The sequence below is a fragment of the Petaurus breviceps genome, unplaced genomic scaffold (genome assembly GCF_028583685.1).
Source record: "Petaurus breviceps papuanus isolate PSGF00001 unplaced genomic scaffold, PetGlider_PUasm1.0 225, whole genome shotgun sequence".
NCBI lineage: Eukaryota > Metazoa > Chordata > Mammalia > Diprotodontia > Petauridae > Petaurus > Petaurus breviceps.
The window spans coordinates 13,165,643-13,188,217 of NW_027185889.1; the positions used below are offsets into that span (position 1 = coordinate 13,165,643).

Below are 22,575 nucleotides of genomic sequence, written 5' to 3' on the forward strand. Positions count from 1 at the left end.
GATAAGAGCAAACTGGTTATAGACAAGTAGAGGGTATGACTATAAAATACACAAAATGACAATTTAAAAAAATCTTATTAAGGGCTACAAAGGGACTGCAATGGAAGAAAGGGAATGAAGTTGAAAAGGGTAAATTATGCCACTCATAGAGGCATAAAAACTGTATAGCAGAGGAAAAAAAGGGAGGGAGTTGGGAAGCATATGAGCTTTTCCCTCATTGGTTCTGGTACAAGGAAGGAATAACAACCAGTTAAGCATAGGACTCTAGGGAGAAGAAACGCAAAAAGTATCATTTTAGAGGGAAAGAGGGGAGGGAGAGGAGCTTAGCATGAGATTTGTTCCTGTCACTCTTGATGCAAAGAAGAAATAGCATACTTCATTAAGTATAAAAATATCCTACAGGTAGTAGGAGGGGGAAAGGGTTACGAAAGGGGGGTGGGAGTGGTTTGTAGGGAGGGAAGTAGTAAGGGGAAAGGGGAGGAAAAGGGAGGGGGGCTGAAAAGGGAACACTGAGGGAGGCGGTGGTCAAAAGGAAAACTATTAAGGGGGGGAAGGGAGAAGGGAGGGAAAATATGTACATTAACAGGGTCAGGAATAGGATGGAGGGAAAGAAACAGATAACAATCATAACTGTAAATGTGAATGGAATGAACTCTCCCATAAAACGGAGACGGATAGCAGAATGGATTAGAAATCATAATCCCACAATATGCTGTTTACAAGAAACACATCTGAAACAGAGAGATACATACAAGGTAAAGGTAAAAGGTTGGAATAAAATATATCATGCCTCAGCTAAAGTAAAAAAAGCAGGGGTAGCAATCCTTATCTCAGATAAAGCAAAAGCAAAAATTGACCTAATTAAAAGAGATAAGGAAGGAAACTATATCCTGTTAAAAGTGAAACAAGGGTGTCCACTATCACCCCTCTTATTCAATCTGGTACTAGAAATGTTAGCAGTAGCAATTAGAGAAGAAAAAGAAATCGAAGGAATCAAGTTAGGCAAAGAAGAGACCAAGCTATCACTCTTTACAGATGATATGATGATATACTTAGAGAATCCTAGAGAATCAAGTAAAAAACTACTTGAGACAATAAATAAATTTGGCAAAGTTGCAGGATATAAAATAAACCCACATACATCCTCGGCATTCCTATATATTTCCAATGAAATTCAACAGCAAGAAATAGAAAGAGAAATCCCATTTAAAGTTACTGTAGACATTATAAAATATTTGGGAATCTACCTGCCAAAACAAACCCAGGACCTGTATGATCATAACTACAAAACACTTTTCACACAAATAAAGTCAGATCTAACTAATTGGAAAAATATCAATTCCTCGTGGCTGGGTCGAGCTAATATAATAAAAATGACAATTTTACCTAAATTAAATTATATATTTAGTGCCATACCAATTAATTTACCAAAAAACTACTTTATAGAGCTAGAAAAAATAGTAACAAAATTCATTTGGAAGAATAAACGGTCCAGAATATCAAAGGAATTAATGAAAAGAAATGCTAGGGAAGGTGGACTAGCTATACCAGATTTCAATCTGCATTATAAAGCAGCAGTCATCAAAACTACTTGGTACTGGCTGAGGAATAGAGGAGTGGATCAATGGAATAGATTAGGCACACGAGATTCAGAAGTCAATGACTATAGTAATGTATTGTTTGATAAACCACCAGACCCTGGTTTTTGGGATAAGAACTCACTATTTGACAAAAACTGCTGGGAAAACTGGAATATAATATGGCAGAAACTGGGCATAGACCATTATCTAACACCATATACCAAAATCAAGTCTAAATGGGTGCATGATCTAAGTATAAAGGTTGATACTGTAAGCAGTCTCCTAAAACAAAGAATAGTTTACCTATCAGACTTGTGGAGAGGGAAAGTCTTTATGACTAAACAAGAATTAGAGAACATTATAAAATGTAAAATGGATAATTTTGACTACATGAAATTGAAAAGTTTCTGTACAAACAAAGCCAATGTAACCAAGATTAAGAGGGAGGTGGGAAATTGGGAAAGAATCTTTACAACCTATGTCTCTGACAAAGGACTCATTTCTAAAATATACAGAGAATTGAGTCAAATTTATAAGAATACAAGTCATTCCCCAATTGATAAATGGTCAAAGGATATGAACAGGTAGTTTTCAGAGAAAGAAATTAAAGCTATCTATAAGCACATGAAGAAATGCTCTAATTCACTATTGATTAGAGAAATGCAAATCAAAACAACTCTGAGGTACCACATCTCACCAGTCAGATTGGCTAAGATGACAAAACAGGAAAATGACAAATGCTGGAGAGGATGTGGGCAAATTGGAACACTAATGCATTGCTGGTGGAGTTGTGAACTGATCCAGCCTTTCTGGAGAGCAATCTGGAATTATGCCCAAAGGGCTATAAATACTTTCATACCCTTTGATCCAGCAATACCACTCCTAGGGTTATATCCCAAATAGATAATAGAAATGGGAGAAAGACCCATATGTACAAAAATGTTTATAAGCAGCTCTTTTTGTGGTGGCAAAGAATTGGAAATTAAGGGGGTGCCCATCCATTGGGGAATGGCTGAACAACTTGTGGTATATGCATGTTATGGAATACTATTGTGCTATAAGAAACGAGGAGCAGACAGTCTTCATATTTACCTGGACAGGCTTAAAAGAACTGATGCTGAGTGAGAAGAGTAGAACCAGGAGAAATTTGTACACAATTACAGACACAACGTATGTGTGATGACCAACTTTGATAGACTGGACTCTTCTCAGCAATGCAGTGATATAAGTCAATCCCAAAAGACTCATGATGGAGAGAAATATGTGCATCCAGAGAAAGAACTAGAAAGAACTAAGTTTATATCCAGGTGGAAGCAAAATACCTGATCTTTTTTCCTTCTCTTATTTGGTTTTATGTCCTCTTTACCATTTTTCATTCCAGCTGGTACAATCCGTCCTTATAACCTGACTAATGTATAATGTGAAAATATTTACAGATCCTATACTTGACTATAAACCGCCATGGGGGAGGAGGAGAGGGAGGGGGACAAAATGTGAAATTCAAGGAATTGTGGAATTGAATCATGTAAACTAAAAGGAAACAAATTAATAAAAAAAAAAAAAGAAACTCTCAAGGAAAATTGCCGACATTCTAGAACCAGAGGGCAAAATAAAAATTGAAATAATTCACCAAGAGCCTCTTGAAAAAGATCCCAAAAAGAAAACTAGGAATATTAGAGCCAAATTCCAGAGTTCCCAGGTCAAAGAGAAAATATTACAAACAGCCAGGAAGAAAGAATTTGAATATTGTGGAAACACAATCAGGATAACCCAGGATCTGGCAGCTTCTACACTGAGGGATCGAAGGGCTTAGAATATGACATTCCAGACTTTAAAGGAGCTGGGATTAAAACCAAGAATCACCTACCCAGCAAAACTGAGTATCGTGTTTCAGGGGAAAATATGGTCATTCAATGGAACAGAGGACTTTCAAGCATTCATGATGAAAAAACCAGAGTTGAACAGAAAATTTGACATTCAGATACAAGAAGCAAGAGAAGCTTGAGAAGGTAAACAGGGAAAAGAAATCATAAGGAACTTATCGAAGTTGAACTATTTACATTCCTACATGGAAAAATGATAATTGTAACTTATGAGACTTTTCTCAGTATGCAAATAGTTGAAGGGAATAGAAATATATATATATATATATATAGAAGGGCATGTGGGTGTATGAATACATATGTGAGTGTGTGTATATATGTGTACAGGTATACATAGACAGAGGGCACAAGACCAATTGAATAGGAAGGGATGATATTTAAAAGGTGAAATTCAGAGGTGAGAGAGGAATATAATGAGAGGACAGGGGGAGAGACAGTATGGAATAAATTATCTCATATAGTAGAGGCAAGGGAAAACTGTTACAATGGAGGAAAAGAACAAAAAGGCAAAAGGGAATAAGTCAACCTTATTCTCATTGAATCTGGCTTAGGGATGAAATGACATACATACTAAATAGGGTATTCTCACCCTATAGGAGAGTAGGGGGGAAGGGGATGAGAGGGGAGATGATGGAAGGGAGGGAAGACTGGGAGGGAAGGAAGTTGGAAGCACACACTTTTGAAAAGGGACAGTATCAAAGCAGAGAATAGAACAAGTGGGGGGTGGGATAAAATGGAGGGAAATGTAGTCAGTCTTTCATAATATATCCACTATGGAAATGTTTTACATAGCTACACATATACAATCTATATTGAATTGCTTAATCTTCTCAGTAAGGGTGGGTGATCAGGGAGGAAGGGAAAGAATCTGGAATTCAAAGTTTTAAAATCAAATGCTTAAATATATATATATATACACACATATTATTATTATTATTATTATTATTATTTTACATGTTAACTGGGAAATAAGATATACAGGCACTGGGGCATAGAGATCCATCATGCCCTACTGGAAAGTCAGAGGAGGGATGGGGGATGGGGCAAGATATGGGAGAGAGCAGATTGGGGGAGGGGATATTCAGTGGGATCACTGTTTTGGGGTGGTGGGTAGGGAGAAAATGGGGAAAAAATTTGTAATTCAAAATCTTGTGGAAATAAATGATGTAAACTAAAAATAACATAAAATTTAATTCAAAAAAAAAAGAAAGAAAGAAAGAAATGAGGAAGGGAATAGTTTCAGAAAAGACCTGGGAAGACCTATATGAATTGATGCAAAGTGAACAGAACCAGTAAAATCATCTACATAGTCCTAGCAATAGTGTAAAGATGATCAACTGTGAAAGACTTTATAACTGATCACTACAATAAGCCATCACAACTCCAAAGGACTCGTGATTTAAAATATAATCCACCTCTGGTAGACTCAGAGTGTAGACTGAAGCATATTTTTTTCTTTTATTTTTCTTGGTTTTTTCAGGATATGGCTAACGTGGAAATATGTTATGTATGACTATATATGTATATTTTGTGCCGTATTTCTTGCCTTCTCAATGGGTCAAGGAGAGGATAGAGAGAGGGAGAAAATGTAGAGCTGATAATAAAAATAAAATTATGAAAAAAAAAAGAATTTAGGGGTCATTTCCATGCCATGATGAGGCAGTAAATTTAGAACAAAACTTTGTGAAGGCATGACAGTGTAGTGAATGAAGTACTGGACTTGGGAACAAGAAGGCATGGTGTTCAAATCCGACCTACAACATTTATTAGGTGTCTGACTCTCGAAAAGTCACTTATCAATTCCTTATCTATAAAAAGAGGTCCAATATTCTCAGTGCCCATTTCACAGCACCATTTGTGAGGCTCAAATGAAGTGATGTATGTAAAGCAAATACAAACTTCAAGCAATATAAGGCAGCAAGAGTAAAATACAATCATATAAAAGTGTAGGGGATTGATTAGGAGAGTTCCCAAATCAACTCGATGAGATTTTAATGTCATGAGTCTTTGTTTGGGATTTTATATCTCACTAAGGAAAAAACAAAATGGTTTAAGCTATTGTGGGTTCTCTTCAGTCCCCTGCAGTCTGGACTTCAGAAGGAAAAATGAACTTGAGGCTACTAGAGAGGCAATCCACTTTTCATCAAACCTTAAGTTTCAGAATAACTTAATCACATGGAGCTTTTATGATATGCCCATATCATGGACTACCAGTCCTTTGTGCTGGGGGCAATGTATGTGATCCTCTTCCCTCCTGTCTCCTTCCCTACCCTTCCTTCCAGGCTGGCACTGTCCAGAGAGATCCTCTTTATCTTTCTAAAAGATCATATCATAGACCTTTCCAAGAACTCAACATTGTCCAATTGAATCCAGGGGATTCAAGTAGGGAGCTGGCGAGGGGGGGGGGTTTGAAGGTGAGGGGTATCTAGTAAGTCTCCTCTCAGGCAATACAAGTGAGAGCACATGTAACTTACAAAGTGCTCTTACCTTGAGACAGTCATCAGTAGGTCTCTAAGGGAGATGGAGGTGAGGGAGAAGGCTGTGTACAAGCAAAGGATTCACATCCTCCTCCTGCCCAGACCATAACCTAGGGTCTGCTCTTAGCTTTGCTGCTCTCTCTGAATCCCTTCAGAAGATGAAAAAGAGGTGAAGGAACAACAACTGTGCAAGCGATCTGCTTTTGTACAGGCTATCCCAACCACAACAGCCCAAGCCAAGCAATTCATCTGATAAGATGCGAAGTTTACCACCCTGTGAGCTCAGAGAATTTGCTGATCAACCTTTAACGGAGGCAAAAGGCTCTAGCCTCTACAAAAGAACTCTTTATATTGCATTAGATAGACACAGTCAACATATTGGTTAGTTTGCTAAACTGCTTTTCTTTTTTTAAAGCTTGGTTACTAGAAAGTATGGGTTCACTAGGCAGCAGAAGGAAAAGGAAAACAGCAAAAATTGAATGTGATATAAAAAAAAGTCTACCAAAAAAGACAAAATGAAAAATAATACCATACAAAGGATTCTTAAAGATGCCTAGGATGATAAATTACAAAATAGTTAGAAAATCTACAAATATAGCTGTTCTGCTCACAGCAAATTCCATTCACTTCATTCATCATCCACTATATGCAAGGTGCTATGCCAGGCACTGATAAAGGGAAAGCTAAGCACAAGCAGGAAAAATACTGAAGTTTATGTAAAAGGGAGCTTATCCCTGAATTGTCAAAGAAGAACAAAGAGCCAAGGTGGGAGAAATAATGAGGATGGGAAAATGTGCAAAGAAAGGAGTTTATGAGATCAAAAGTCTAATAAGTCAACTGGAAAGAAATGACCTCAGTTTAAGAGAGAGCTCAGAGCTGGAGAGATTTGGAAGTCTTCAAACAGGAGAAGTTGTCAGAATAACTGACTTTTCTGAAAGCAGGTACAAAGCAACAGGAGCTAAACCATGGAAGAACTTGTTTGGTACGAGGTCAGAAGCAAGAAAAGGAATCAGCAGGTGAGAGAGGTGAGAAACCCACAGCACCCCAGTCTTAGGGAAGCTGTGTGAGAATTCTACGGCAGCATTCATGCCAAAAGTTGCAGAGGTTAATAGTGTGAAGGCCAGAGAAAAGGCCACTGGATTTGGCAACAGGCCATGATTTCAGAAGCCTGTATTTACTTTCTACACTTTAATTATGATTCCAGAGTCTATGCTAGGAAGAAGAGGATATAGAGTCAACTGGCTCACATAAAATAAGTACCCATGTCTCTTACCTGATTAATCTCACTTTGAAGCTGAAAACCATGCTGTTCTTTCTCCTCTCTTTGCTGCTGGAGTTGTTTGAACTCCACCTTGAGATGCTGATATTTGCTCTCGACTTCTGACAATTCCTCCTTGAGTTTCTGGCTTGCCTCCCCCTTTTCCACAAGCTCTCCCTGTAATCTCTGCAGTGAGGCTTCAGATGAAGATAATTTTGATTGAAGCTGTTGACAATCAAGTTCTTTTTGATGAAGGCTTGCTTGAATATTCTTTTTACAAACATAGTCTTCATTTTGTTTCTCCTCTAATTGAGTGTAATCTTGTTCTTTCTTCAATAACTTTTCAGTCAAATTCTGAAAAATCAATTGAACATTCCATATTAAACAAATGATATCAACTTTATAAGAAACTTCTATGAATAAATTTACTAAGTTTAAAAGCAAGTCAGTAATAGATACCAAAGTGAAGCAAAAACTAACCCAGGCTTAGCATTCACCAGTTTTTAAAGTCTTCTTTTATTAGTGGCTCTACAAGATGGTTCTCACTGTACAATTCTGAACCTACAGTTAACAGTTTTTCGTTGTAGGATAAAGTTGCCCAATGAGATAAAAGCAAAGGACAAGCTAATATCCTACTTACATTTATGCTGAGAATAAAATCTACCTTTGGGAGTCTGAATAAACCTCTGGATTTTTTTGGCCTCTTTGAGATCCATAAGGCCTCTGTGAGACATGCTGCTTCTGCTTTAGAAAAACCCTTTCCTCCTGAGTGGAATTTCCACCGGGCCGCTTTTTCAAACTCTTCAAATGTGGAATCTTCCATGCTAAAAATTTTCAACCCCAGGTTGAATCTGTCAACCAGGACTAACTAACCAATCCTCGCCTGGCACCAGCTTGCCTATGACAGCAGAGGTGGGAAAACAATCAGATAACTGAGATCTCACCCCTCCCTATACTACAGCCCTCACCAGTTTTGTGTCTAACCAAGTGGATGGGTTGCCCAAGCTTGACCTGATCAGTGTGAGCTGTCTTAGTATGAAGAGCTGCCCTGAAAGTAGCAGGGGAAGGGGTGTGATATCTCATAGCCCTAAAGCAGCCACTATGATAAGTCATGTCCCACACTGATTAAGAAGAGTCAGAGAACTGAATGAAGCTCTTGGTAACCTGCCAAGGCAAAGCAGAAGACTCTATGCTTAGACTGACAAACTTCTCTCCTGCTGCACAAAGGCCACAAGGCCCTAGGACCAGTGGCTGCTATGCCTGTTACCCCTACCTGTAAACTACCCCCTAGTTTGTACCTAGATCCCCCAATTAATATCCTTAAGTATCAAATCTTTCTTTGTGTGAGTTAAAATGCACAAAATTAAAGGCCTCTTGTTTTTGAACTGGCTGGCCTAACACTTGCAAAAGACCAAAAATCACTCAACTTACTGAGATGCTGACCCTTCTACAAGCAGAAGATATTTGGAAAATAAGGATTATATTAAGTGATTTCTAATTTCTTCATCTTAGAGATATACACAATTCTCTATCAGAAAGAAGCTCTGTTTTTAAATTTTTCATATGCTTAATTTAAATAGTGTACTCTTAAAAGAACTTACCTTCTCTAATTCAATCCTTTTCCTCTTAGCATAAGAGCTTAAAGTCATGGATTTAATACCAACTCAGATTTTAAAGTGAGACAAGTTATACTCTAAAAAGTAGACTGATCAAGCTACCAGTTTCTTTCGCCTTTTTGGTGGGTTTTGAGGGTTTGGGGTTTTTTTGATGAGGCAATTAGGGTTAAGTGACTTACCAGGGTCATACACAGGATAAATGTCAAGTGTTTTAAGATCAGAATTTTACTCAGGTCTTCTGGACTCTAGACCTGGCGCTCTATCCACTGTGCCACCTGGCTGCCCCCAGTTTCTTTACTCGTGAGGTTGACCACCAAGTTCCAAACAAAATAAGAAATCTAGAATTTTTCCTCACACTACTGACAATCTTAGATTTCGATAGAGTTTCTCTCTTTGTTAATATTTCACAGTTGTGTGCAAACTCACTTGAACCCATGTCATGTGTGCTTGGGGCAGCTAGGCACATCAGATAGAGTGCCAGGTCAGGAAGACCTTGTTCAAATCTAACCTCAGACATTTACTAACTGTGTGACCCTGGGCAAGTCACTTAACCCTGTTTGCCTCAGTTTACTCATCTGTAAAGTGAGCTGGAGAAGGAAATGGCAAACCACTCCATTATCTTTGCCCAAGAAAACTCCATATGGGGTCACAAAAAGTTGTATACAACCGAAATGATTGAACAGGTATGCTTAAGATTTAAGAATAAAATTTTTAATGGGTAAGATTATCAGACTAACCTAGCATTCACTGGGTTGGCTATAGTTAGTAAATATTTTAATGCACACCTGTGTAAAGGACAAGTGAGGAAAAACAAAAGTAACAAAATCAGTCATTCTTAACCATGGGATGCATGGACCCTTTGAGGGTCTGTCAACAAAAATGGAGAAAAATTATATCTTTATTTTCACTAAATTCACTAAGATTTCTAAATGAAATTAAGCATTTATTTCAATTATTCTGGGAAAAGAGGGAGGAATCCATGAGCTTCAAACTGCCATGTGTCCATGACACAAAAAAAGCTAAGAACTCCCTATAGCTGTGGGATGAAAGTAAAAAGACAAGTCAAAATGATAATCATTTGCTGATAACAAGAATGAAGAGGACACATAAGTTGGGAAATGGCAAGAGCAAACAAAACGTGTGTGTGTGTGTGTGTGTGTGTGTGTGTGTGTGTGTGTATGAGAGAGAGAGAGAGAGAGAGAGAGAGAGTGATGTAAACAGATGAATTTGGTGGTAACAGGGCCAGCTGGTGAGATGAAGGAGGAAGGTACAAAAGCTCCCTAGATGCTGAAGATTTTGAATTTTATACATTAGGGAACATTACAGGTTCCTACACAGAGAAGTCAAAAGGACCAAAATAATAGTGTTAGATAAAGATAATCTGAGAAGCTAAATGGGTCAGATGGAATGGAGGCTGCAGCAGCACTACATGAAGCTAGCAAGCTGATAACAGCCTACACTAAGGCATGGTCATAGAAAAAAAGAGCTCATCCAGAGGATGCTTTCCACTGAAGTTGGTCATATTCAGCCACGGGGAAAAAAAAATTTCCCCAACAATTTCATACATTTACTCATTTTGGAAACAAGAATTTATTTAGATTCAGTGAATTTGGGGACCCATGGTCAAGTCACTTGACCTCTCTCAGCCTCAGTTTTCCTCATCTGTAAAATGGCGCTTGCCTCCCAAAGTTATTGTAAGGATTTAAGGAGGTAATGTTTGTAAAGTGCTTAGCATAGTCTCTTGCACACAGTAAATGCTATATAAATATTAGTTATTATTATTAAACTACATTTAAAATTTTATAGTTTTTCTCAAGGACTATGAGTTAGTAGACTTCATATGGCAAGTTTTTAACATGGATAGGAAATATTTAACAAATATGACTTAAGAAGTTAAGTTGATTCAGTTAGCAATAACTATCCCTCTGGGTATGGGTTAATAATAAGTCAGTATAACATCAAGCTATTCTTTTTACTTAAAATGCATTTGCCTTGTTATCCAAATTAAAGGCATTTCTGCTTTGTTATGAGTTGCAGTATTTTCTCTGTTCTAATTTACCAAGTGCCAGTTGTATACAAAATACTAAACTATGTCTACATTAAAATGGTCAGCTGATACTGACAGCATGTGTCTGTGTGTCTTATAAGTTAATATTACTGAGAACAAAAATGAACAAAACTTCTTTGCTGTTATTTTAAGGGCAAAGCTCTTTCCATTAACTCAAAATGTGAGTACAGGCTCACTTCGATTTATTGCACCTCACAGATACTGTGTTTTTTACAAACTGAAGGTCTGTGGCAGCCTTGTATCAAGTGAGCCGGTTAGTACCATTTTCCCAACAGCATGTGCTCACATTGTGACTGTCATATTCTGGTAATTCCTGCATTATTTGACTTTTTCAATATTATTATATCTGTTATGGTGATCTGTGATCCATGATCTTTGATGTTACTTTTGTAATTGTTGTGGTCATGAACCACACCCACGATAATGGTAAAAATGGTGAAAAGCAAGAAATGTTGTGTGTTCTGGCTACCCCCCTGACCAACCATTCCCCCATCTCTCTCCCTTTCCTCAGACCTCCCTGAGACAAAACAATATCAAAATCGGGCCAATTAACAACCCTACAGTGGCCTCTAAGTGTTCAAGTAAAAGGAAGAGTCACATGTCTCTCACTTTAAATCAAAAGCTAGCAATGACTAAGTTTAGTGAGGAAGGAATGTAGAAAGCCTAGATAGGCCAAAAGCTAGGCCACCACCCTGATCAGTCAAGAGCCAGTCAACACCAGCCCAGAGATTATGATTAGCTGAAGGCTCAGATGATGGTTAACATGTTTTAAGCAATAAAGTATTTTTAATTAAGGTATGCACATGTTTTTGAGTCATAATACTATTAGTACTACATAATATTATTAGCACCATAATAGTATATAATATATAGCATAATAGTATATAACAGACTACAGCATAGTATAAGCATAACTTTTATATGCACTGAGAATACAAAAATTCATGTGACTTGTTTTATCACAATATTCACTTTATTGCAGTGGTCTGGAACCAAATTCACAATATCTAAGGTATGCCTGTACATAAATGCTGAGGAAAAAATTATTCAGATTCATGTCCATAGCTGCTGAAACGTACACTAGAAATACGACACTGCCTTGTTGTAACTACTGTATAATTTGTTATGACGACGCCAGTATGACATTATAGTTGCAGTTTATCATATTTGGTCTCCAGTCACCTCTTACTCTATGAAAAAACTCACCCTGAAAAACAAAATTCTTCTCAATTAATGCTTTCTACTTTCTTTTGGTTCACTTCTCTTCCTTTTCCCACTGCCCATCCAATAGTTTTTCAAAAGTTAATTATATTAATTATGGGAATTCAGGATCCCTGGACCTAATCAGAGTAGGGCACCTCTTCCTGTGAATGTGATTACCTATGTATGTGGTAAAAGCTGTGCAAAAAGAGATTACTAATAACAATACATTCCCAAAGTGTCTCATTGTTAACCATCTTTAATTCGACTTGTGACACAAGCTAGCAGGTATTATTATTTTCTTTACTTAAGAGATGAGTAAAGTATGGCTCACAAAGGGTAAAATGACTTGACCACGGTCACATGGCCAGTAAAATGGTAAAGACCAAGGTCTCATGGCTAGTAAAATGTGAGGGTCAGAACTAAAAAGAATCCAAGATCTCTTCATTCCTAGCATAGTTCTACAGATTCTTCAATACTCTGGACTGATTCTCAGGGGAAAGATGTTCTAGTAGTGAGGGGTTTTTGTTTGTACAAGTGTCTAAATAAAAGCCATAAAACTGGACTATATTATATTAATTTCAACAATCCCTATGAATGAGTTTAAAGCTGGTGTTTTCAAGGAAGCTAGCGCTCAAACTATTTGTATTAGTAAAAACTGCAATTTAAAACTAGATGCCCTTATGCAGAAACAAAAAAATCCTCAATGTTATTATTTCCTGTAATATAATTATAATTAGTTACATAGAGTTTCTACTGAGCCACACATTTTCTGAAGGTACATTAGATATGGTTCAGTCAAGAAAATTTTCTTTAAAATAAGAGAACTGTTAGTTCCAGCTAACCAAAAAGCTTCAGAATGTATACCACCTCACTTGAATTACATTTAATTATAAGATAGTTCAAAAGTTAAAATGATGTAGAGTATAAATCTGATTAACACTGATTAATAAATTTCTTAAATATTTTTGCCTACTTTTCTTTTAAGTAAATGGAAAAGTATCCATGAAAATCCCTCAAAGAGTACAAAGATAGGGATAACAATAGAATAAAAGTGTTATTAGAAGTAATAGATTGCTTAAGAGAAATTTCCATTTTACCACCCTTACAGATGCCATACTATGTCATGCAAATTAATATGACAATGAGATGATACCTAATATGAATTGAAAAGCTTTACCTTCAAAATAGCCATTGTATTATCATAATATAGATATTAATGGGAAGTATAGAACTTTTATTCAGTTAGCAAATATTGAACATCTACTTAATGTGACCATCTACAATACTGTTCATACTGTGCATTCATTATCCTTTTTTTTCTAATCTATAATGGCTACTTGATCAAGTTATTTCAGGTTGTGAATTTCCAACGAGGTAATAATTTCTTTCATTTTTAATCAGTATTACTATTTCCAACAGACATAGTCACAACTGATAATATTTGTCATAATCATTCAACATCGACTAAGTACCTGTGTGGTAGGTACAGTGATATGGGCAACATGGAAAACTACCAAGAAGAAAGAGATTAGTGGAAAGGGCATTATCTCTGGAATGAGAGAAGCCCAAGTACAAATTCCACTTCTGAAAACTACCTGTGTCTGTTAGTCACCTTGGACAAGTCTCTGGGCCTCCATAGTCCATTGGTCCCTGACATCTTTTCCAGGTCTAGATTTTTGATCTTATAAGCCAGAACCTGTTCTTAAACTAGATGCCATAAACTTTTTTTTTTTGATAAGTGGATTTCAGTAGAATTTGATTTCTTTTGTAACCCTATGTATTTTAAGTTAGGCATTTAAAAATAGTATTCTGAAAAGAGAGGTTCATGCTCACTGAATTTAATTTTGTTTCTTTTAAATGTTGTCTTTAATTCTGAAGAACGTAAGAAGAAAAATGCTAGCTACCTCCATAGAAAGAACTGATAGAATCAGAATACAGATCAAAACACACTTTTTTTACATTTTATTTTTCTTGCAGTGTTTTTTTTGGGGGGAAAAGGGTATCTTTATTTCACAACATGACTAATATGAAAATGTTTTGCATGACTGTACATGTACAATCTATATCAAACAGCTTGCCATTTTAAGGAGGGGATAGTAGAGGGGGAGGGAGGGAGAGAATTTGGAACTCAAAATTTTTAGCAACAAATGTTAAAAATTATTTTTATATGTAACTGGAAAAAATATATAAAAATTTTCAAAAAAGAAATAAAAGTCTTTATTTAAATTGTTGTCATTGTGTATATTGTCTTGGTTCTCACCAGACTGTCAAAAAGATTCAGGAGAGAAAAAAAGATTAAGAACCCTTGCAAAAGACTGATTTATAGAAACAAGAGAAAAGTTAAATCTTAAGAGATCCTGAGAAAAAGAGAAAGAAGAAAAGTACAAGGATGCTGTGGGCAATTTTTAAAAAATTTAATTTTTCTTCTTGAACCACTTATGGGGAATTTTTGGCAAAAGATGTGATAGAACTTCCTTTTTCTCCTTTTGGAATAATTATGTCTGAAACTTTAAAAAAATGTTTAAAAGTCTTAATATTAAGTTATTAATAATAGTAAATTAATTTCTAGACTCTAGGAAAATACTCTACAGAGGAAACTGTTTTCATAGCAATATTATGTATGATAACAAAGATAAAAGGATAATGTGTTCAGTGTTGAGAATGGCTGAATTGTGGGCATATGAATACAGAGTACTGTGCTGCAATGAATGACAAATGTCCAGAGATCTAGCAAAAGTCAGAAAGTAAACTATCTAATTCAACTATGAGTTTACAAAGGAGGAAACAGAGGACCAGAAAAGTGACTTGATTTTGTCCAAGATGGTGCTGAAAACACAAAAAACAGAACAAAAAATGGGGCCTGGCTTCAAGCCTCTTATGTTCTACTAGAAACAAGGCTCAGATCCAATACAATGGATAAGACCACACTGGTATCATACTGTTCAAGTTACAGCATGTAGCCTTTCTTTGTTAATGCTTGATAAACTAACTACAAGAAGAAACTGGGATTCTAATTCTAGTAATTACAGTAACTTGACCATGAAATGCAGAAGGTCTCCAGATAAAAGCTGGTATCAACCATGGCCACTAACTAGAAAGAAAAGAAAAAGAATTCAGTTAACTGTAAAACAAAAATCTTGGACTATAAATGATCTCTAAAGTGTCTTCTAGCTTTAAACTCTATGATCCAATAAAATAAAGGAGCCAGGAATTTATCTGCAAGTTGTACCAAAAAAAAAAAAACAATCTAACTATGGCTAGATTCTATGTGGGAGCAAAAACTACCTATATGATGTTAAACCTGTTCATTTATATGCTTTTAAACCGAATTCAATTCAAATATAGGCTGTCTCCCATATCTGGAATGCTCTCCCTCCCTGTCTCTGCTTCCTGGTTTTCCCTGAAGTCCCAGCTAAAATCCTACCTTCTACAAAAAACCTTTCTAATTCCCCTTAATGCTAATGCCTTCAATCTGCTGATGATCTTCAATTTATCCTGGAGAAAGGTTGTTCGTACATAGTCATTTTCATGTAGTCTCATCTGAGCACCTTGAGGGCAGGGCCTATCTTTTGCCTTTCATCATGACCTCAGTACTTAGCACATTGCCTGGTGCATAGCACGTGCTTAAAAAATGTTTACTGACTCCAAAATCCAGGAAGAACTAGCATAACTGAAAGCCCAGAAATAACTAGAGGTAGAGGCTCAGGGAAATAAAGCTAGATCAGATACAAATTCCAGAGCCCCTTCTCAAATACATCATTCAGATGGCCAGTAAATAGATCTGCTTCACCTAACAGCATGAGCCACGGTCTAAAGGAAGATAAACTGGTAAAGGGTCTTATAGACTTTATAAGCATTTTGATATGATTCCAGAAACAAATAAAAATGATTACAAGGCTCTACAATGATATGATTAAAGAGATTAGAACAAGATTACTTTTGATGTCCTAGACAAGGCAGAATAGAGTGGGAAACAGATAAAAGCAGAGGAACTGGCAGGAAAACCATTTTTGTAAACCAAGTGCAAGGAAGCAGGAGTTTAGATTAGAATTATGCCTGTGAGAATCAAGAGGAAGGAATAAATCTGATAACTATTAAAGCACAATATCTAGATCTGAATATGAAAAGCTAATCAAAAAGTACTGAAAATAGTTTCTCGTGTTTTGATCATTTTAAGGAAGGTATGTGACTCATATTTTGAAGTAGAATAAGACTTTTACTAACATTTTAGCCAGAAGCACATTTAAAAAGTACTGGCAATAACTACAGTTTTTTTATTCTAAAATAAATCAGTTACTTGATTTCATAAAAATTCATAGTATCAACATTTTAATATTCTTATGATTCACAGGAAGGCAGTATGGCAAAGCAGATAGAGAGCTGGCCCTTGAAGCCAAGAACACCTGACTTGAACTGAGTGCTCTGGACATCTCTTTCTGACTAGAAGTTGCAGAGAAAGTGCTAACCTGCATTGGTAAAGGGACTTCCTCACCTGAGAGTTACCCTTTCCTAAGAAATCATATGTCCAGCCCCTATTTCTATGACTTAAGGTATCTTATCTTCTCCTTCAACAAATTAAAAATAAATAGAAAACACTCTGTGTTGTTTTTAATTCACTATTATATGAATAGCAAAATGTTTAGTCCTACTAACACGTATTATAGATTATTCACATATCTTTGATTTGAAAGATATCGTACGTTTAATAAACTAAATGGATCTCTGGTCTCACCCATGTAAAGAGATGCAGAATACAATCCATTCCTTCTTGTCCATCTGGTGCTAGACCATATCACTGACTCATGTCCTCCCAGAAATTCACCACAGAAATGTCTACCCAACATACTGGGGACCTTCTCTCACTTTCTCTTTATATCAAAAGATATATTTTCTTATGAAGTCACTAGTCCATTTATTTATTTTTTGGTCATGCCTTTTTTTATATCTTTTACTCCAACTTTCCTTCATGATTCTGGGTTTGTAAAGTTAGTCAGTCATGTGTTTTCCATTGCCCTCTTAATGATACTTATTTTCAATCCTTTGAAAACTATAGCATTCCATGACTTACCATCAATGCAACATCTCCACAGGAAAAGCAGAATATTAGTATTAAAAAGATGGGTCTTGGGGCGGCTAGGTGGCACAGTGAGTAAAAGCACTGGCCCTGGAGTCAGGAGGACCTGAGTTCAGATCCAGCCTCAGACACTTAACACAAAAAAACTAGACATGTAACCTTGGAGGAGTTACTTAATCCCAACTGCCCTCCATAAGGCAAAAAAAAAAAAAAAAAAAGATGGGTCTTTAATTAAAAGGTTGAAGTAATTAAAGAATGTTTCAGTTTCTCCAAGGCAATCTAGACTACTTTCTTCCTCCTGTTTAATTCTGGGCCCAACTCACTGTGCAGTTACAGGATCCACCCATCATGTAAATATTGGTGGACAAACTCTAAAAGTTCAGACTACCTTTTATAGTTTAACCAACAGACATTCGTTATCCACTTGTTTTTTTTCCTAACTCGAGAGATGGTTATGGATCTCCTATGGGAGAATCAGTTATGTACCAATGATCCAGCATGTAGATACAGCCAGCAACAACAAAGAGTATACCTGGAAGACCTCACCATCTATAGATAATCCTTCAGCTTGGACTATGAGCTAGATTTCTCCATGACTGGGGAAAATACCTTTTGTCTCTCTGATTTAGATTCTGCCTGATAATAAAAAGAGGGCCCAACAAGGTTATCTCTAACACCAAAAAAATTTATCATTATCATGACAAAAGTTTGAAATATTTAAAATGTATTTTATATTTTTTGAATTGTCATGTAAATAATGTAAGGATTAGTACAAAATAATTATTTTTAAGTTAACATAAGCAAATTATATCACTTTATATGTATATATATATATCATTTTATATACATATATATTAATGTCAAGGTATAATATTGTTGTTTTATGTTTTTGGGGGTGGGAAGTAGGGAGAAGAAGCATCTTGCTGTTGCTGCAAGGTCAAAAGGGAACATATAGGAAGTTAAGAAAGACACTCAGGCAAGAACCTCTAGTTTACTCACTACTGTCAACAAATAACAAATATATTAGAGCACTAGCAACAAATTCAAACTGGTCAATGTAAAGATTGAGTTTTTCACAATCAGTCTGATCTACTGTGTTTTTTCCCCTGCTGCCTGATTTTCCTTCTTACCTTTTCCCAGATTTATACCAATACAACACTCAATGAACTACTATTTCATCAAATGCCAGAAGTTTGAAACCTGAGGTTCTGTGAGAACTTCCCAAAGTCCTGAAAAGTGCTAACAACGACAACAAAAAGTTAAAATTCTAAACATTGCTCCATGTTCCTTTATACTAAAAATATTTTGATAGGAAATAAAAACTGTTAAAAGTTCCCACAACCATCACATATATCAAATATGTAAGTCAACTCAAAAGTTTAAAACCATAAGTTACATAAAATCATTTGCCACCAAACAATAAAAAGAATTCTCACCTGATTTTTTTGAGTTAATTCATTAACTGAACTTTGTAGTTTCTGCAGCTCTTGGACATACACAGCAACTTCCTGGGGGCCTTTAGCAAGTTCACTTCTTAACTGGCTTATTATGACCTAAGCAGACAAAAAGATCAACAAAATGAGATAGGGAATAAATTACATACACACAGAGATCAGGACAGTAGAATTTGTTTCAATGTAATAAAACTTCCTACACATCTGTATTGCAAAAATTATTTAAAAATAGCAACTGCTTTAACTATTTGATAGGCCATCAAATGTAGTATCAATTCAACTCAACTCACTTGCTTTCAACTTTTGCTCTGAATCTCCCTGAAATTAAAGGACTCAAGGTCCTATCTACATGTACTTTTTGCCCAATTCATAAAACAAAAACTGTTTGTTTATTTAAATGTATGCTTCAAGTATGTATAATACAGTATGATAAAACTCTTCACCAGAGTAATAACTGAAGGCTAAGAGAGGGTCCCAGAGGGTAAGCCAGCAGAGCGAGACATTAACCACGTGTTGCAATTTCCATTAACTTTGGTCTTCAATATGCTTGCACACTGACATATGTATGTGTGGTGTGTGTATATATGTATATATGTATATGTATATGTGTGTGTATATACACTATAAACAGTGATACTCTCTATACTATTGCTAATACTGTCAATAAGAAGGTCATTATTTTTTCCCAATTAAAATAGGTGAAGGAAGGAGGAGAAGGGGGAGGAAATTTGAAACTCAAAATCTTATGGAAATGAATGTTGAAAACTAAAAATAAATTAATTTTAAAAAAGAAGAAGAAATGCGACACCATCCAAAGGTCGGTTATGATGGGGAAGGGCCTTAAAATCAATTAGGAGGATCCTAAAATCCTTAGGAGGATCAATTGAAGGAACTAGGGGTGTGAAAATTGGGGAAGAGATAAGAAAGTTGGTTTCAAGTATCGGACCAGCTATTCTGTTTAGGAAACATTAGACTCATTCTGCTTGGCCCCAGTCAACAGAACCAGAAGTGGCATGGCAAGTTACAGAGGCAGATTTAGGTTTGCTACAAGGACCACAGGCATTTAAGTCACTAAATCTTCTGAGCCTCAGGCAACACCACAACTCATCTGCTAGGTTAAAGGTAGACCACAATTTGTATCAGGATAGGGAGTTTTCATACTGATAAAAATCATCTAAGATTTACTGACATTAAGAAAAACTTCTGCAAAATTAGAGATACCCTAAAGACAAAAGACCTCAGGAAGCAGTGGATTTACCCTCACTAGAAAGTCTTCAGCAAAGGCTAAATGAATACTTGACAAATATCATAAAATATGTTGTAAAGAGGGATCTTGCACATCTTGGAGCAGACAGCCTCTGAGGAACCTTCTAATGGTAAGATTCCATGACTCTGTAAACAGCTAAAATATACATTTAGTCTGCTCAAAAACATTTCTTAAACTTCTGTTTTGGCACTATTTTTAAGTAATGAAATATCTTCAAAAGTGGTAATAATCCTTTGAGGGTAGATCTGATTCTTGGAAATAGCAGATCAAGCCCACTGAAGAAGGTAAGTGGAGAGAATTAGTAATGCCATGTAGGGCCAAAATTAAGGCATGCCTACAGAGTTACAGATATAGGCAGCTAAGTGGCACAGGGAGAGAGCACCCTCTTTATGAGTTCAAATCTGGCCTCAGTCACTTATTAGCTGTGTGATCCTGGGCAAGCCACTTAACTCGGTTTACCTCAGTTTCTTCATCTGCCAAATGAGCTGGAGAAGGAAATGGCAAACCACTCCAGTATTTTTGCCAAGAAACCCCAAATAAGGTCACAAAGAGTTAGATATAACTGACTAAACAAGAAATTTACCTATTCTAGGGGCATCTAGGTGGTGCATTACATAGCTTGCTGGGCCTAGAATCGGGAAGATTCATCTTCCTGAGTTCAAATCTGGCCTCAGACACTTACTGGCTGTGTGACCTTGGGTAAGTCACTTAACCTCATTTGCCTCAGTTTCCTCATCTGACAAATGAACTAGAGAAGGAAATAGTAAACCACTCTAGGATCTTGGCCAAGAAAACCTCAAATGGGGTCAAGAAGAGTTGCACACAACTGAAAAATGACCAAACAACAAAATAAAGTAAGAGCAATGGTTTTCTTTTGTGGTTCATAAATTGATTTTGAAGCAATTATGAAGAACTTCTGAAATTAGCTGAGCAATGGCCAAATCACTAAAATAAGTGCCCAGAGTCCTACAGTAATGACTTTGAAGCACAATACTAATGTAGGCAAAAAAAATTTTTCTGAAACATGTTTTTAAAAATACATCTTGTATTTTTACTGCACAAGTACCTTGTGCAAGACATTACAATAAAATGGATGCATACTTTAGAAACCGATGTTTACTATGATGAAAATCATGGTTGAAAAACAGAGTATATAAAAGTTCAAAATATCCACTATCTGTGCACTTGAGAATGATGCATGTTTCTAAACTGTCTTTTCATTTTATCCATCTCTTCTAAGCAAAAGAGTATCTTCATAATCTTTTCTTCAAACTATCATATAGTCTTAAAATGGTTACCAATGTTGGTGATCTAGTTTCAAATTCCTGTAACCAACATCTCCGCTACTCAGTAAAAAATTTCATATTCCACTAACACATTAAAAAATATTAATAATAATCAGATATTATATGTGATTCTCCAACTTCACCTTTTCTGTCCATGTTGCAATTAAATGACACACTTGTCAATGCACACTAGTGATCTCATCAAACAACAGCATAAATTACCATATTTGTAAGTGCTATATTGATATATAAAATGTATATAGGATTAGTTGTATCTCTGCATTTCCAATTCAATATTTATAGCTGCCTTACAAATAAATGGAACAAACCAAGTAAATAAAGCTAATGGTTCATCTTACTAACAGATAAGGAGGAAAAGAACAAAATTTACAGGGAGAAAAAATACTCCCCCTATATTTTATGTTATCTACTCATAATCTGAAAAAGCAAATTTAGAATCTACTCATAATCTGAAAAAGCAAATTTAGAAATAATCTCATGGTCTAGCACCTTGAAGGTAAGGAAACTAAACCCAGAGAGGTTAAATCATCTGCCACACAGGAAAACATGGCAGAGAAAGGGCTAAATAATATAAAACTATAAAAGAAGTCTGCAGCGGGGGCACACCTCTAAACCAAACCAAACTCTTCTCCAGTTTAAATACTAAGTATCATTTGTTTCCTTGTCCACTTCATACAGACATTTTGACAAACTCATAGCTACAATACAGAAAGGAAAAACAGAACTAAATTCCCACTTTCCATTAGCATTCAGGAATAAAGAATGGCTAAATTGCCAAGATGAGTTGACTAACTGAACTAATTCCCTTTCAAAGGGATAAAAACACTACATTCCCTTATTCCTTCCTTAGAATATCACAACCACAAAGCACTGTACTTGTCCTCCTTAGCCACAGCATTGTGTGCAAACATTTATTACAAAAAGAAAACCACAATAATGAAAGATAACACTGGCAACTGTCTGACACAATAATCTATTGTTTAATACCATATTAAGCTACCACTGTCAGTAAGTGATCATTTACAGAAATTGCTAATTAAACTATTTGTTTAACAAAACATATAGTTACGTGTCTAAGATTTTGAAATTACTGTGAAATAAAATTACAACGCTTTGGGAAGATGCAACATAAAAGAGTATTACTATTATTGGAGAACTTTCAGAAAACACATTATCTCAAATTTAAGTATCTCCAGGAGAAAGCAAAAAAAAAACAAAACACAACATGATGGATGAAAGGTGGAAGCCAGCACTGACAAAAGCACCCATTACACCTATCATTCATCAAAATATTCAGTCAAATGTTGCCAAACCATGATATGCCTTATGTAACAGCACTTCCAAAAAGCATTTTTATAAACTAGAAGGAAAAAAAACTGTACAAAAAA

General features: G+C 35.9%; 1 protein-coding gene across 2 annotated transcripts in view; it reads right to left on the reverse strand.

Moving 5' to 3' along the window:
• Positions 1-22,575, reverse strand: part of EEA1 (early endosome antigen 1) — a 136,741-nt gene that overhangs the window by 56,905 nt on the left and 57,261 nt on the right. For both annotated transcript variants that reach the window (XM_069095148.1, XM_069095149.1), the window contains 2 exons: positions 18,596-18,712; positions 7,214-7,552 (listed from right to left, as the gene is read on the reverse strand). In XM_069095148.1, coding sequence (XP_068951249.1) covers positions 7,214-7,552; positions 18,596-18,712 — 456 coding nt within the window. The remainder of the gene's footprint in view (positions 1-7,213; positions 7,553-18,595; positions 18,713-22,575) is intronic.